General features: G+C 38.4%; 1 protein-coding gene across 1 annotated transcript in view; it reads left to right on the top strand.

Moving 5' to 3' along the window:
- Positions 1-15,641, top strand: part of ROBO2 (roundabout guidance receptor 2) — a 1,119,753-nt gene that overhangs the window by 1,072,221 nt on the left and 31,891 nt on the right. Inside the window, exons 22-25 of the mRNA XM_065627797.1 lie at positions 2,207-2,488; positions 2,864-2,989; positions 7,296-7,452; positions 13,240-13,500. Coding sequence (XP_065483869.1) covers positions 2,207-2,488; positions 2,864-2,989; positions 7,296-7,452; positions 13,240-13,500 — 826 coding nt within the window. The remainder of the gene's footprint in view (positions 1-2,206; positions 2,489-2,863; positions 2,990-7,295; positions 7,453-13,239; positions 13,501-15,641) is intronic.

Raw genomic sequence — 15,641 nt, 5'->3', positions numbered from 1 at the left:
AATTCCCAGAATGCCTGAAGAACCTCAGCTTACTAATAAGAATGACTGAAAATTCTTGGCTGGTGAGCAGCTATGCAACTTTCCTTTCAAGTGTGTGCAAATGTATACTTCCCAATTTTAAAGTGACTGTATAGAGATAACACCTCTTCAGTTGCCAGAAACGTGCTCTAAAAGATAGATGTATGTCTGAGTATGTGAGAGGTGAGCATTTTACTTGTTTTTACTTCCGTGAGTCTGCAAATCCAACATAGACAGGTAGAGCTGGACTTGCTTCATTTTAATCATCAACAACAGAATGTATTTACTAAAATTTGTTCCATTATACTGTGATGAAACCGGTTGTGGGAAAGAAAAATCTTTGTATTGTAGATGAAAAGCAAGAAAAGACAGGACTGCGCTTGTCTCTTGCATCTCATGCTGTATTTGCACATAGATACATTTATGATTCCATAGTGCCCCTAAAAAGCACACTGGATATGTGCAGATAGATAGTAATAACCTGATTTTGAAATATGACCTGTAGTTTACATTAATTATTATTCTTTTGCACTTACAATTTATCTGCAGATATAAGTCAATGCAATTAAGGCATTTTAAATACTTGATTGTGCCCATTTCCCTGTTGTTGTCTGCAAAAACAGATCATACTGATAGACCCAAATTTAATCTCTGTTTCTGCAGAGTGCTTGTTATTGCTGTATTTATTGTTAATATTATGTTGTCCTGAGACTGCAGATGTTTTTAGGGTCCATGTTAAAATGTTCACTGTTGCACTCATGAATGTAGTAGAAAATAGTTCAGTGGTCTAAATGTTCATCCAAGGAAAAAATAACCAAACCAAACCAAACCAAACAAACAAACAAAGAAACCACAACAGTGGGAGGAGGCAATAATATCATAGCTCATTGCTGGAAAACTCTTGAGTCAGTGAGAGAACAACTGTATTCCCTGAGTTTGCACAAAACCCATGTCTGAGTCTGGAATTGAGCTTAAACCTTTGTCGAGGTGCAAGAATCGTCTTTTCTGTCAGGGGCTTAAGGCATATAAAAATGTCTGATACCTAGAATGTGATCTGAACATCCTCATTATAGGAGTATGCATTATCTCAAGTACAATCTAACAATTGGAATCCATGTTTGCCATCCAGCCATATAAAGCAAATGGTATATAAAAGGTGCATTTTTCTAAAAAGTAAATTCCAGATGGATTCAACTTTTTAGAGTCTAAATAAATTGTAAAAAAAAAGTACCATTTGATATATAAACCTCTGAGAGAGCAGGAAGAGGGTTATCTGCTGAGCTGTGGTTCTTCTTGGGATGTCATGCCAATCATCATTAGATTTTTCACACTTCAGTAGTCTCGGCTTCTAAATCTAATAGTCCACCAGCAAAGGTCACTACAATGTTTATTAAGGAGAGAGGTTGCCAATCAAACTGATTAAAGGTACAAATTTCAGTGTTTGATAGGATTCAAAAACTGTAGAAAAGTCAACAGATATTTAGTTAAGTATGCTGTACTGTTTTTCAGGTAAATGTGTTGGAGTATTTGAACAAGTTGTTCTCCATTATCAACACTGCTTTGCCATTTTAAGAGACTGATCACTCAAATCCCTTCAGAATAACAGATTTTCTTTCACGTTTCAGGAACAACTTGCTTTTGTCAGGTTTTTCTTTTATTCAAAAGGAGAAATGTACTAGCTAATGTCAAAAAGAAAATTAAATAAGCTGATGTGTAAAACTTCAAGGAAGTCAAAGTGATGCCCTTAAAAATTACTTTGAGAGCTTTGGCATCCATTTAAGAGTTTTGCTATGTATTTGCTGGGAAAGTTTCCCCTGTGATTTGTAGATTCACTCCTTTCATCATTTCCCTGAAGCCCAGACAGTTTCATTGGTTCTGACATAGAGTGAACAATTGAAAACATTCTTCAGTAGAGAAATATTCTAAACTTCACTTTCACAGTTGAAGGTATGGAAAAAAAAAAAAGATGGTTTTAGGCAGTGAGACGTGAAGGACAAGTGTTAGGCCTGTCACAGATGCTGATAGCTTGGCGATGGTTGTACATCATCTTCCCTTCATTGGCTCATGGACCAGTCTCAGCTGAAATGCAAACGTGCAAAATGACACATTTATTTTTCATCTTAAACCTTGATACTTTCAGACTTCCTCTGCATCAATGATTTGTTTCATTCCCCTATGTTCACCACAGATGTGTTGCCACCAGTGCCAGGGCAAGGAGATAAAACTGCTACCATGCTTTCTGATGGAGCCATTTACAGCAGCATTGACTTCACCACGAAAACCAGTTACAACAGTTCCAGCCAAATAACGCAAGCCACGCCATATGCCACCACCCAGATACTGCATTCCAACAGCATCCATGAGTTGGCCGTCGACTTACCTGATCCTCAGTGGAAGAGCTCAATTCAGCAAAAAAATGACCTGATGGGATTCGGTTACTCTCTCCCGGAGCAAGGCAAAGGCAACAATGGTAATTACAGCTCTCATTTTCGAGAGCCTTTGGCTTTATACTGTATCATCTATGCATGAATTAGAAGAATATTTTTAGTGTGTGAGACACTGTTCATATTTACCATAACTAATGCTTACATAACTTGCATGCGTGCTGAACCTCGCACAATCACAAAATATATTGTTCTGTGCTTTTAGTCCTCTTTGTCCTCGGTTAATCACCAAGCCATCTGCCTTCCATTAGGCTAGGATAGGTATACATTAAACAAAAATCAAATTAAAGCTTGCTGCTCCACCCCATCTGCCGTTGACTTGCTAACTGCATGTGTTGCATGTGCCTGTGCTGTCAACTAATCCCACGATGCCACTGTGACCTTTGCCCTTTAACCCTTAGCCTTGCTTTACATCCCTGACTACCGCGTGGCTGAGGGATTGGCTAATAGATTGCCACACAACCAGTCACAGGATTTCAGCACCACCAGCTCCCACAACAGCTCCGAAAGGAGTGGCAGCCTCTCAGGTTGGTTCCACTGCCGTGGGTGGGTGAGGGACGGAGGGGTGTTGGTGAGCAGCTCGCCAAGGAGGCGGGAAACCTCCCAGATGAGCTTTGCAGATAGATGTGAGGATGCCTGCCCGCTGGAACGTCAACGAACAGCGTCATGTTGGCCTTTACTAAACAAACAAACAAACAAACAAACAACAAAACCAAAAATGTCTTTGGCAGAACCTCTTTGGAGATAATTGGAGAATCCTCCCAACCGTTGTGCCCAGCACTCGTCAGCACAATTGCAAAGCTTGCCTTGTCGCATCCTTTCCCTGACAGCACAGTTCATAGAGCAACTCTATTTCTGCATCAATCCTCAGTTTATAAGTCTCCCCACACTGAACTTCATGAGGAGATTAATATTTTGAGTTGTTAACAGATTCCTCACTCCCACGAGTGGTTTCTACATGCTGGTTTTCAGTGAAGCAGCTCAGAAATAAATGTAGGACCCTGCAAAATGACTGTACCAAATCTGCATACAAACAGAATGTAAATTTTGTGTGTGTGCTGCATGTTATATTGGAAACATGATGCATTTTCATTGGATGAAAATGACTGTAGTATGTGTGGTTTTGTATTCTATTTAAACACACCTTTTTCTTGATTTCTTTAATTTTGCTTACTTATTGCTGATGTTATGTATAAATATGTCATTTTTTTCAAGACAAAAACCGAAAAGCCAGCAATTAAAATGAAGTCTATTATTTCACTTAACCAAAATATGAGAGAGCTGATGGGACTTTAACTTCAAATTCATACTATTTCCGTAGCCTTCTGAATTTGCACTATAAGTTGGAGCAATTGTGACAGTAACAGGACTACCCTAGAAATGGCTTCTTTATGTCAATTTAGATGACTATTCAAGTGGAATCTTGAAGTTAGAACCCTATAATCATTGGCCCATAACTCAAATAGACAAATGTGTTTGCAAGTCTTGTGTTCTCATGGTGAGTATTGGCTGATTTGGGTGAGATGAATAGGTTTATGGCCTTTACAGAGAGGTATCTGTGAAGTAAGTTTACATGACACTTCAAGAAAGGTTCTTGTTCCTTTTGCGTGAGATGTATTGGCAAGTAGCTTAGGAAACTGGCTTGCTCCTCTGGCTGCATGAAAATGCAGAAATTGATATGCTGAGTTGTATATGTGCCGGTTATGAGAGGGCAGTATCACACTTTAGATGTGTTGACAGCTACAGCTGCCCAAGAACTTTCTCATAAAATACAAAGTTACATTGGAAAATACCAGTTGATCAAAAGCTGGACTTTGAACAAATATTTCAAGTGAAACCTATTTTGTGTAGTGTTTCTCAGTTTGAAGTAAAATTTCTGATGACACAGAAGCTTAAGGTTCGCCAGTCTTTCTATGGCCAGGGCACTCCTATTGTGATCAAAGCAGCTCCCACCTGGTTGCCCCAATGCTCGAATGCGTGTCAGACTACTGGACTGAAGAGTCAGTGTTTTGCTCTCCCTTGCCCACTAATTATGTCTTTAATACAGACTAATTATGTCTGTAATACATGAAAAACTGGGGGAGACCTTCAAATAGTCAGATAATTAGAGCATCACTGGAGTCAGAGACCTGCTTCGATTACCTAGTCCCCATCAGGGTGAGCAGGGACTTGTTCTCTCACTTCCTTGGTTAGTACTATAAGTACTACTTATTATTCTGACTAAGTTTCTGTCTCTCTCAAATGAATATCATGAGAAATCCTATTCCACTGTGGAATGGAGAATAGCTAAAAACTCAACTGCTTTATGAGGCAGGGAAATTTTGTGGCTGTACGTAGCACAGCTCCCAGCTTATGTCAGTGCTCTGATCATCAGCCCGACTGGGAAATTATTTTTCCAGGACCTGATTAATCTAGAAATTTAAACAATATAACTGAATTTCAGTGTGAGGAGACTTTGAAACATCAAGCATCATTGCTATGGGGAAACAAGGCTTCTGTGCAACAGTTTTTGAACACTCATCAGGCATTATATATTAGGTGTCTGTTCCACTAGTCTGACAGTGGAGTAACTCTGCCCATGGGGACAGAAGAGAAATCTCCTGCCCAACTGTACCATGTGGGCTGCTCTCCCTACCAGTAATGACTTTGGAGTTCATTTCTTTTATTTCCTTATTCAAACAGTTCCTCAGCTCTCTGCTCCACTCTTTCTAATAGCTCCATTGTCTTTGACCTTTCCCTCCAAACCCTCCCAAATCCAATTTACTCCATACTAGCACCCCACACATCCATTTTGCCAGTCTCCTAAGATTACCAAAATGCTACACTTCCAAAATCTCCCTCTCCACCTCAACTAATCGCTAAGCTGAAGTTCTTCTCTGCATTTCTCCTAGTTTAAATCCCTCTGCAACACACACACACAGAACACACACTCTTATGCATGTGCTTTACTCCCAAAGCAGCACCTCCTGCCTTAGCTCTTGTTGGCTCCTACTCCTGCTGACTTCTCAAAAATTCCTCTGTGTCCCACAAATTAAAATTGACGTACTTCCTCTGTACTGTTCTGTGACCCTCTTTCTAGCTCTGCTTCCTGCTATACCTGTGCTTTGAAATCTTCATTTTCCCTCCAGAAGGTCTCTGTGTTTGTTCCTCCATTTCCACCGTCACTGGGGTTTCTTTTCAGTTGCTCAAAATGTTATTTCCCTTTTCAAGAAAGCCTCCCTCTCTGCCAGGCTATAAAAGGAGGGAAGAGCCTGTCTTGCATCCTAATAGATGGAATATCAGCTCAGTTTGCACATAGTGAATGACAGGATCTTGGCTGGACTTACTAGAAATACTCCAAGACAAGGAAGGAAGAGCTCTGGTCTGGAATTGAGTAGTGAAAAGCAAAGTCTTGTTTGCACGATGCTGCCAGCTACGCTGATTAGAACTATTGCCCGATTTGTTGCCTGTCTCTGGCAGCCACAACAGGGAGACGTAAAGAGAAGTCTTCGCTACTTCTGAATCAGAGAATCGCTTTGTTTCTTCCATTTCTATTAATTCCTGCTTTGGTCCAGCTGGAAGTATGTCTCTATTGCTAAAACTGCGCCTCCTTCTGAATGTCTCTAAGCCTACAACTAAGACCCATGGCAAGGAGGGTGGTGCCTGCCAGTGCACACCCAGCTGCCCTGCCTTGCAAGTCAGGTGTGGCTTTTTTGATTCTTTACTGTTGAGAACTTTTTACCTGCTTTTTCAGGGCTGATCCTTGTAAATCAGCAAGAAACGTCAGTGGGTAAAATGGATCAGACTGTGCTTGCTGCAACAGGCAAGGGATGAGTGACTGCCATCTGGGTACCCCACTGAAAAAGCATATGACAAAACATTCTTCTACCCAGCAATCCAGAGAGTTTGGAAGCCAAAAAATGGTCTCCAGGCAGTTAAAGGATTTAAAATCTTGTGCCTTATGCTCTTAATGAGTTCTGACAAGAAAAAGGAGTCAGGGCAAAATAAAAGAAGCAAAACAAGTGGGAAGAGAGCTTTTTCTGTAAGATCACATTCCCACAAATGCAAGTGTCTCAACTGGAGAAGTGAGTACAAGGATGATAAGAAAAGAGAAGAGGGCTTAAGCGAAATGCCTTGCTTACCTCATTTCTAACAGCCTCCTCCATTAGAGCTGTACACCAGAGACAGAACCTCTCCCCCATAGTGGCACAAGATATTTGAAACCTGTGAGACAGACAGTCCTAAAACATTGCAGATGATTTCCTGATGTTTTCAAAAATTGAACTTAGTAACTTCCTATCAGCAAAACCGTGTTTCTTTTTGTGTTGACAACTTTCACTTGTCATTCTGGCTGAAAGATATTGAGTCTAATGACAGGTTTTTTAGATTGTGTCCTTAACCTCTCTGTTTTCCACAGAAAGAGATTATGCAAAACAGTGTTATAAGCACACTGGATTCTGATATTTGAAATAATTTGCTATGGTCTATTATATTTTTACTAACAGTGTATTCAAGAAGTCATAAAGCAGACATGAATAAATGAGTAAATATATTTCTGATGTAGCAAAACACGTCTATCCTTGGTTATGCACTACCATGCTGCAAATGTATGGAGTTTTAAAGAGAAGTGATTTTTCAGCAGTTATTCAGAATTTTTTTTTCCATTGCATTCTATTATTATTTATAACCTTGTAACAGCATTAGCACGTTGATGCTGATTCTGCTGAGATATAAATACATCTTCTTTTTGGGGTATGCCATCTGGAATCAGAATTCTTTCAAAGAAATGTAAATAGCTAGCTTTTTAAACCACATTATATCTCTAACATTTTATTTTTCCTTTTGGATTTGCAGGTGGCAAAGGAGGGAAAAAGAAGAAAAACAAAAATACTGCCAAGCCCCAGAAAAATAATGGTTCGAACTGGGCCAGTGTTCCCCTCCCACCCCCTCCTGTGCAGCCGCTTCCAGGCACAGAGCTGGAACACTATGGGGTGGATCAGCAAGAAGCAGGGTAATTTTTTTCTTTTTCTTTTGAAGAAAAAAGCTGTGGTTTGCTAAGTGACAATATTATTCAGGTTCGTTTAAAAAAAATAAAAGAAAGTGCCTTATCCTATAGGCTTACTCAAGGCTGTGGAAAAGGAATGTTTGAATAACTTCTCTTGATAGTCACTAAAGATGGAAATAAAAGTGACCTTGCTTCATCATCATGTAGGTCTTCTCTGCTTACTCATGCTGAGAAGTATCTTGCTTCACAGGTAGCTTAATTGAATTCTGTTGAGACTGCTTGCAGATGATGGGACTCAGAGTGAGTAACGATGACATAATCTGGCTCCTGGTATTTTTTCGTTGCTTTGATGTTTAAAAATATTAGAGCCAACAGAACAAAAAATTCCACACTAAATTGGATTAATTTTAGAAGATCAACCAGTGGATAATAATCTTCCCATTGGCTTTTAGAAGAAATTTCACAGTTGAGGAAGGCATGCCATTTATAGGTCTTTTTCTTAAATTATTATTTGAACAACTCTGGAGTTTCTGGAACCTTACATGTCTTTTTGGATAGCTTAAACTTTTTCTCAAGGACACAAAATCGCACTAAATAAAAGGAAAGAGACATTTCCTGCACAGAGAACAAGTATGGAATGCTTTTTATAAATTAAAATTATATCAAATACCAGGTGATCAAACTCTGGAGGAAAATCAGACTATACAGAAAAGTAGTTTACTGTGGTCAGGTCTGTTGGAGTCTTTGAGAATGATTGTTCTTTCAGGGACAAATTTCTGCCTGTGTAAATACATGGATTAATCAATATTTCCTAAGGATGAAACATATGTTTTAAAAATCATTGTAACAGCTTTACTGGATAAAAATATTTCAAGTGTTATCTCTTTTGTAAGCATGAATTGATCATTACTACTTTTATAATGAAAACTCACATAATTAAATATTAATATTTGAGTTTATACCAAGTCCTTCAACCATTTAAAATGAACAATAACTGTGTAAGTCAGTGGACTTCCTTTTAAAATGAAGAGTTAGAGTTAGAATTTCACAGCAAATGTAAGGGAAAATGAATAATCTTATTGATTGTATGTGTTATTTAAATCTCAAGGTAAAAACTGCATATAATCATTATGTTCTGTATTCTCTTATAAAAAGCTAAAATAAATTTAAGTTGGTTTTGCCATATAATATTTGTCTTTATCAGTTTATATCCTTAAAAAACATGTGCAGCCATTTCACTAAAATAATTATGCGATAGAAGGCAAGTAACTTGGATTTTCTTTCAGGACAAGAAATAGCATAAAAGGTACATGGAAGTAACTTCTAGAGAAATCACTTGTGACACAGGGCTTGACTCCTCAGTTGCATAAAATATCTGTTATTTAGCTGGAAGGAACAGTGTTGGTTAGCAAGACAACAACTGGTCATTTAAGGATAAGGTAATGACCAATCTTCCAGGTTCCCAACAATTCAGGCTTAGTTTTTCCTCTAAGTATCTTGTGAATTACTCTTCTCTGTTTTTGTAATATCTAATAAATAGTGTTTGTAACAAGGCCTTCTAACGTGATTTTACCAAACACACAAAAAATTTGAAGATTAGACTTAGAGTATCAGTCTTGAGCTACAGTAATTTGCAGCCAACTTTGTTGAATCGAATGAATCTGCAATGCCCATACATTCTGAGGATACATCTAATGCTAATGGTTGTTCTGTATTCAGGAGTTGATATTATTTCTGTGGTTTTTAACATGCTGAAATGGAATGAATCATAGACTGCATTCCTTGTGTTGCCTTTAATATTGGCATATAGGGGAAAAAAAAAAAAGGCAAAGCATTTTTTTTAAACTGCTTTGTTTTTCTTGATTTGCTTTGATGTATACTGTGTATGACAAGTTCAATGTGTTTTTAATTTTAGAAGTAATTACATGCAGATGTGATTATATTGTGAATTACAATTGAAAAATGAACTTCTGGTCAGAAAAACTAAAGACTTTATTTCATAAAGTTCTCCCGATGTGATATGAAAGGTGGATGTTTAGAGCAATAAAATAAGGAAGCTGGTATCTAAACAGGAACTTATTTTTCTGTGCATGTCTTCCGATAAGTCTTGAATTCAAGTGTGAGTTTCATTGGCACGAGTATCCCAAATAAACTAAACAGTTTTGACATCTTATTTTGCTTAGTAGAAGTTAACAATAGTGGCCTATTTGCTTATGAATTGTAAAAGAAAACCCATAATAGCAGCAAGGAAAAAAAAAAGTGACCTAACTTAAACATAGGCAAAAAAGAAAAGAAAAAAAAAGAAGAGACTCTTGGTTCTCTCTACCATCTACTCCTCCTCAGAACTGAGGTTTGCATTCACCTCCATTTTTCCATGAACTGCAAGACACATACGGAAAGGTGAACATCTTAATCCGAGCAGCCATTTTTTATATCCCTTTTGAGGTGTCTTAAATTCCTATTTAACCTGTGCAGAAGGTCTGTTTATACTGTTCTTTTCCTAGCAAACTCTTTCCTGTGAAAATTTCCCCTTTTTTCGTGGTCTTATACAAACTCTGTTCTTGTTCCTTGTTGTCTCCCTTTATTTTCTCTTGTATATAGCACAGAGTCTTTGAAGCTTCTCTTTTCCTGTAGTAGTTCCCAATCAGGCATGTTCCTTTTCCCACCTTTTTCAGAGAAAGTTCTTTTGCTTGGTTTTATCTGATAAACTTGACAGTAAGGAAATGCTTATTACTTGTTCACTATCATCTACTTATATTTTTTCACTGATAATATGCATGATCTTGAGCTAACCCCAGTAAAGGCAGTCTTCATATTGTTATCATTGGTTATTTGTTTCTTTAGAAATAGTAAAGAAGATAATACCTTTTGCATCAAAAAGTCCTTTCTGGCAAGGCCTAGAGAGGGAAGCTCGCTTTGTTGCAACAATGTGTGTAATGAAACAGAATTGTTATAGAATGTGCCCCTTATCTGTCACCTCTGGGTTTTTTTTTTATTTTAAAGCAAAAAATCTATCAATGTAATGAACCAAGATTTTTAATAGCAAAAGATTAAGGTAGAATAAAAGTGCTGAGAACAGAATAAAGATTATTAGAAACATAGAGAGCCGTGTTTGTTTACCAGAATTTATTAGGGACTTAATTATCATGAAATTACAATCAGAGGTCCCTAGTGAAGTTAAGATGCTTAGATTTTAATAAGAAGTACTTGAAAAAGTTTGCATTTTCATCAAGTTGTATTTACTCAGGAAAACAAAAAGAACATGCATGTGACCTATATTCACTAGGTTGGTTCCAGAAGTTTCAATAACTGCATAATTTATATGAGGAATAGTTACCATGTACTCTTAGGTTTCACAGCTTTTTCATGCAGGTTTTTTTTTTTTTTTTGTAAAATGCAGGTCGGAACTTGCATACATTTTTGGACATCTTACATTATGAAGACAAAGGTTCTTGTACCTGAAGTCCTGAATGTCAATGTCCTGAACTTCAGGTGTAAGCTTCTTTCCATTAAAAAAAAAAAAAAAAACAAAAAAAACCCACTAGGTTAAAATATGGTACTTGTGCAGAATCTTTTTACTAAGAAATCCTTTTACTAAGAAGTATTTTTACTAAGACATCTTTTTATTATCAAGCTGAACATTTGGGGATTTGAAGCAAGCAGGGTCAAAAGGAGAGCACATCCAAAGCTCGCTTATGCACTGCTGAAAAGTCACTAGGGAGTATCTTTCTGCCCTGTCCCTTTTAAAGAAGAAACCATTATACAAAAGCATGAGGTTGAGAGAGTAAAAGGAAGTGACAGAGCTGCTGCACTGTACATTTTTAGCAGCATGAGTTAGGATGGTCCCTTCAACTTTAGGTGGCAATGTCATGAGTGAATAGTGCAAGGAAAGAAAAATTGGCACTTGTCATATCTTAGTTGTCTCCTAAGGAATTGACTATATATCATATAACGTTTTATTGAATCTCTTTGTTATGAAAATAGTAATGATGAATCACTCAAAAACTCCTAAATGTCAAGTGTTAAGACACAGCATTTATTTGCACCCCTGTACACATATCTATCTTTGTATATCTAGATACAGTTATATCTAGATACAGACTGAAAGTGATATTGACCTTAATTATAAGATATGTCTTTGGATGATTAAGTCAGATTGTTCTATCTATCTTGGATCTATACTTTTAAATACAGACAACAGAGTTTTGAATACAGAAAAATTAGTTAATTTTAGAAATACTCAGATTTTACTTAAAGTAAATGTTCTGTCCATAATACAAGTTTTGAAGCTTCTCTGTCTCAGTGTTCCCAGCCTTTTTGTAATCTAGCTTCACTCTTTCATTTTTCTCTGGGACACTGGTAATTCCTTCCTTCCAAATCAGAAGCCTTAAAGGAGTATTTTTAAACTGGTTTGAGAATTCATCCGTATAACACAATGCGTTGCCTGCCTGCATTGCAGAAAAAAAGAGATGTGCCTTGTCACCAGTCCTTGAAGGTGGGAAGAAGATGAAGTGACTTAGATGTTGCTTGGGGAATGGCCTCCAGAGTGTGAGATGGTTTGGCAGTGAAGGAGCTGTGAGAGCTTTTGGTTGTCTGCTTGCCTTTTCAAAAGAGCTGTCTATCCTGAGGTATTTTGGAATATACTGTGAGTTCAGAAGAAACGTGTGCAGATGCTCGAGGGACTGCAGACTGACTGGATGTTTTGAAGATGGGAATAGTAGACAACACTGAGATTTTAGTGGTGTGATCGTCAGCAGAGATGTGAACAACCAAAGTGTTCAGATTAGGGAATTACTCTGGGCAGATAATGCACAGGGAAGGACCACGGTCACTGGGGCCTGTGCATCTTGAGTGATGCTGGTGTCTCTCAGGGACAGGGTTGTGGGATGATACTATAATACAACACTGAATTGAAAGTTGCTTCTAGCCTTGATCAGAGGTATCATCACCTCTTACACCTTTGGTATATGACTGAAAACTGAACCACAAAAACCCATCAGAACATTTCTTATGCATGAAGAGAGAAGAATTTGGTATTGAAGAATGTTGGTAGTTGATAATTCTTTACTTTGGGCAGGTATGTTGAAAGTGTTCAGAAATTTAGCACTGTCTAGGTAAGTCTCAGTACAGATTGGTCAGGAGGTGGGGTGCTGACAGAGCTGTCAACATGTGTGCTAATGTATCTTATCAGCTGGTGCTGTGACATAGCGTATGCTTAGGGTCAGTGCTGCTGTGATGTGAATGTATTACACATCACAGTAGATACCTACATGCAGTTTGGAAAGACCAGAACTGATGTGGGATGCATAGCTTTTTATTTGAGCTACAAAATAAAAACAAATAGTAAATTCATAGACAAATAAAGGGGAGGATGTGCAAGCAAGGAAATGTGCAAGCGCAACTGCGTAAAGCTCACTCTGCCTTTTAAGAATGCTGCTATTTCCATGTCTAGGTCAATCTTCAATGCATTCTCCTAGGTTAATGATCCAGGAAGTGAGTTAGTTCATTTTTGTTGTTAATTGTGGTGTAACATTATCTAATCACCATTAACAAATGTGATAATGGAGCCATAATTTTTTCGTTGCACATCTTACTCAAGTTGCTTAGCTGTTGTGGGAAACATTAAACAGACTCAGTAAGGAGAATTTAAGCAATTATAACCCTATTTTCAATAAATGTCAAAGTTCACACTGCATGTGAGGGCTCAAACTGTAGGAGAAATCTTGTACACCCTCTACTGCACAGCAGAGGTGAGATTTGATATATACTAAGTTTACTTGCTTTTTATTTTAGATATGACAGTGATGGTTGGTGTCCACCTTTGCCAGTTCAGACCTACCTACATCAGGGCATGGAGGATGAGCTTGAAGAAGACGATGATCGTGTTCCCACACCTCCTGTCCGAGGAGTAGCTTCGTCACCTGCAATCTCCTTTGGGCAACAGTCAACTGCAACCCTCACGCCTTCTCCACGGGAGGAGATGCAGCCAATGCTTCAAGCCCACCTCGATGAATTAACTAGGGCTTACCAGTTTGACATAGCAAAGCAGACATGGTAAATGTTTGAAGGGGGCGCCCTTGATCTGTAAAATGAAAGAATAATACTAATTTATTCCTTGATTACATAAATATTTGCCGTGTTCAACTACATTTCAGTCCTGTTTCCAAAGCGGTAAAATGGAAGAAGAGATAGCAAAACTGTATCTACAGTGTGAAGGCCTTAAACATTAGTAGGTGCTTTTTAACTCATAATGTTTGCTAATATGTTACATCTTGGCTAAAAACATGCAAAATAATATTCTCTGGAATTTTACATATATTCAACTCAGTAGTTAACACCCAGCTACTGACAACTTTCATAATGCTCAGAGTTCTCTCTTTTCAGGCTAGCAAAAGATACAAATGTTTTAGGATTTTCAAACATATGGAAGTTCTAAATTCCTGATTAAAAACAATGCTAGTCACCTGAAATAGCAATGTAGCAGCTTTTACCCTGTGTCACATGAGAATTAAGCGTTTGTATCTTTGACTGTACTCTGAAATGCCATGAAAATTTCTGATTCATAGGGAAAAACCCAGAAATAGCAGGGAGGAAGTTGTTAGAATTTACAAAATGGATCTAGCGTTTTAGAGTGCTTTATACCTATTTAAAGGAAGAGCAAGCAAATACCACAGTAACATTTCCCCTGCAAAACAAACAGAAGCAATCTCCCCACGGACTGAAAAAGAACTTGTCAAGTGCACCAGGCTGGGGATATGGTGAAGGTCAGTTGCTTTCTGGATGTTCCCTAAGCAGCAGTTGTCCTTTTACAACTTTTCTATCCAGACAAAGCCCATGAATCTCAGAGGAGAGGAGCAGAGCTAGTTACCGAATGGCATGCTGCCAGCAGAGGAGCAGCCTTTCTTCGCTGGTAAATAAAGCCACAAAGTTATTCAGCTTGAGATACCATAAAAAGATCAGGCAGGTAGGCAGGCCATGCCAAATCAAAGCCAGCTGTTTTCCCTCGACACCATCGAAGCCTCAAGGCACGTCTGCAATCTGCACTCAATCGACAGGGTACTGCAGTCCCACCGCAGTGCCACGCTGCCAAACACAGAGCCCGGCCTGCCTGTGGGACAGGCTCAACTCCCAGGCAGCAGCTAGACCTGGCCTGGTGAAGGCAGCTGACTTCTGAGCCAGCACACAGGTGCATACCCTCTCTGTGCAGTCAATAGCTGCTGCATTTTGCAGCTGTTACCCTTTCTGTGCCCTACAAACTGTGGGTGCCAGTCTGGGACAGGATAACGTAATAGGACGCTGTAGCAAAGCCTCTTGCAGCTGACAAGAAAGGTCTTACTCCCTTTTGGGAGAAATGAAAGTTGATTGGGAACTTTCATCATGTGCTTAGGAAAATACAGATTTTAATGTTGTTCTTGTGCAAGGTCACAGTAATAGAGCCTGAAATGCTGAAAAAAATACCAAGGAAATAACCTTTTTTTCACACTAGGACCTTATAGCAGGTATTGGGGTAAATATTGAAAGTTACAAATACAAGTGATTTTTGCAGTAGTTGTGACATACTCCTGTTTAATGCTTTGATATTTTTTGGCTGGACGTGTCTCATGCTGTTCATCAAATGCTGTTCGAAGTCAGTATTCATTGTCTTAAGTGGGACGGATGATTTCTCAGTTTCCTTTTCACAAAGTTAACCTGTCCAGCGTAGAGGGGGCAAACAAAACGAGACCTGTTAGATAGCTTAGTGTAGTAGTAATGGAAGAGGAGCATAGAGACCGACCAACTAGAAATTTGAGAGCGAGCACATTGGACATTACTGAAAAAGTCCATAATCATTATGGCCTTGATCCAGCAAATCACTTAAGTATATGCTTAACCACAAGTACATGAGAAATTGACTTCAATTGTTCTATCACATGTTTTAACATTAAGCATATGCTTAAGTATTTTTCTTGATTGGGAGATAATCGCACTGTTTATTGAGGGTTAGTTAGATGGCAGTGCCCTTTAATGCAGTGTTTTGAATGCTGAGAACCTGGCGTCCAGGCAGAAAAGTATTCAAGAACTGCTAATCAGGAGGGGGTTGTATATCAGAAGGGAAGCATTTGCTCTGCAAATGAGCTTCAGAATAAGCAATAATTTAAAACCTACACCAAGGTGAGAGAGATTTCAGTGTACAGAACATTTACCATGACATTCTT

The sequence above is a fragment of the Caloenas nicobarica genome, chromosome 1 (genome assembly GCF_036013445.1).
Source record: "Caloenas nicobarica isolate bCalNic1 chromosome 1, bCalNic1.hap1, whole genome shotgun sequence".
NCBI lineage: Eukaryota > Metazoa > Chordata > Aves > Columbiformes > Columbidae > Caloenas > Caloenas nicobarica.
The sequence above is the reverse complement of the archived record's forward strand: the minus strand, read 5'-3'. Positions and strand labels throughout refer to the sequence as shown.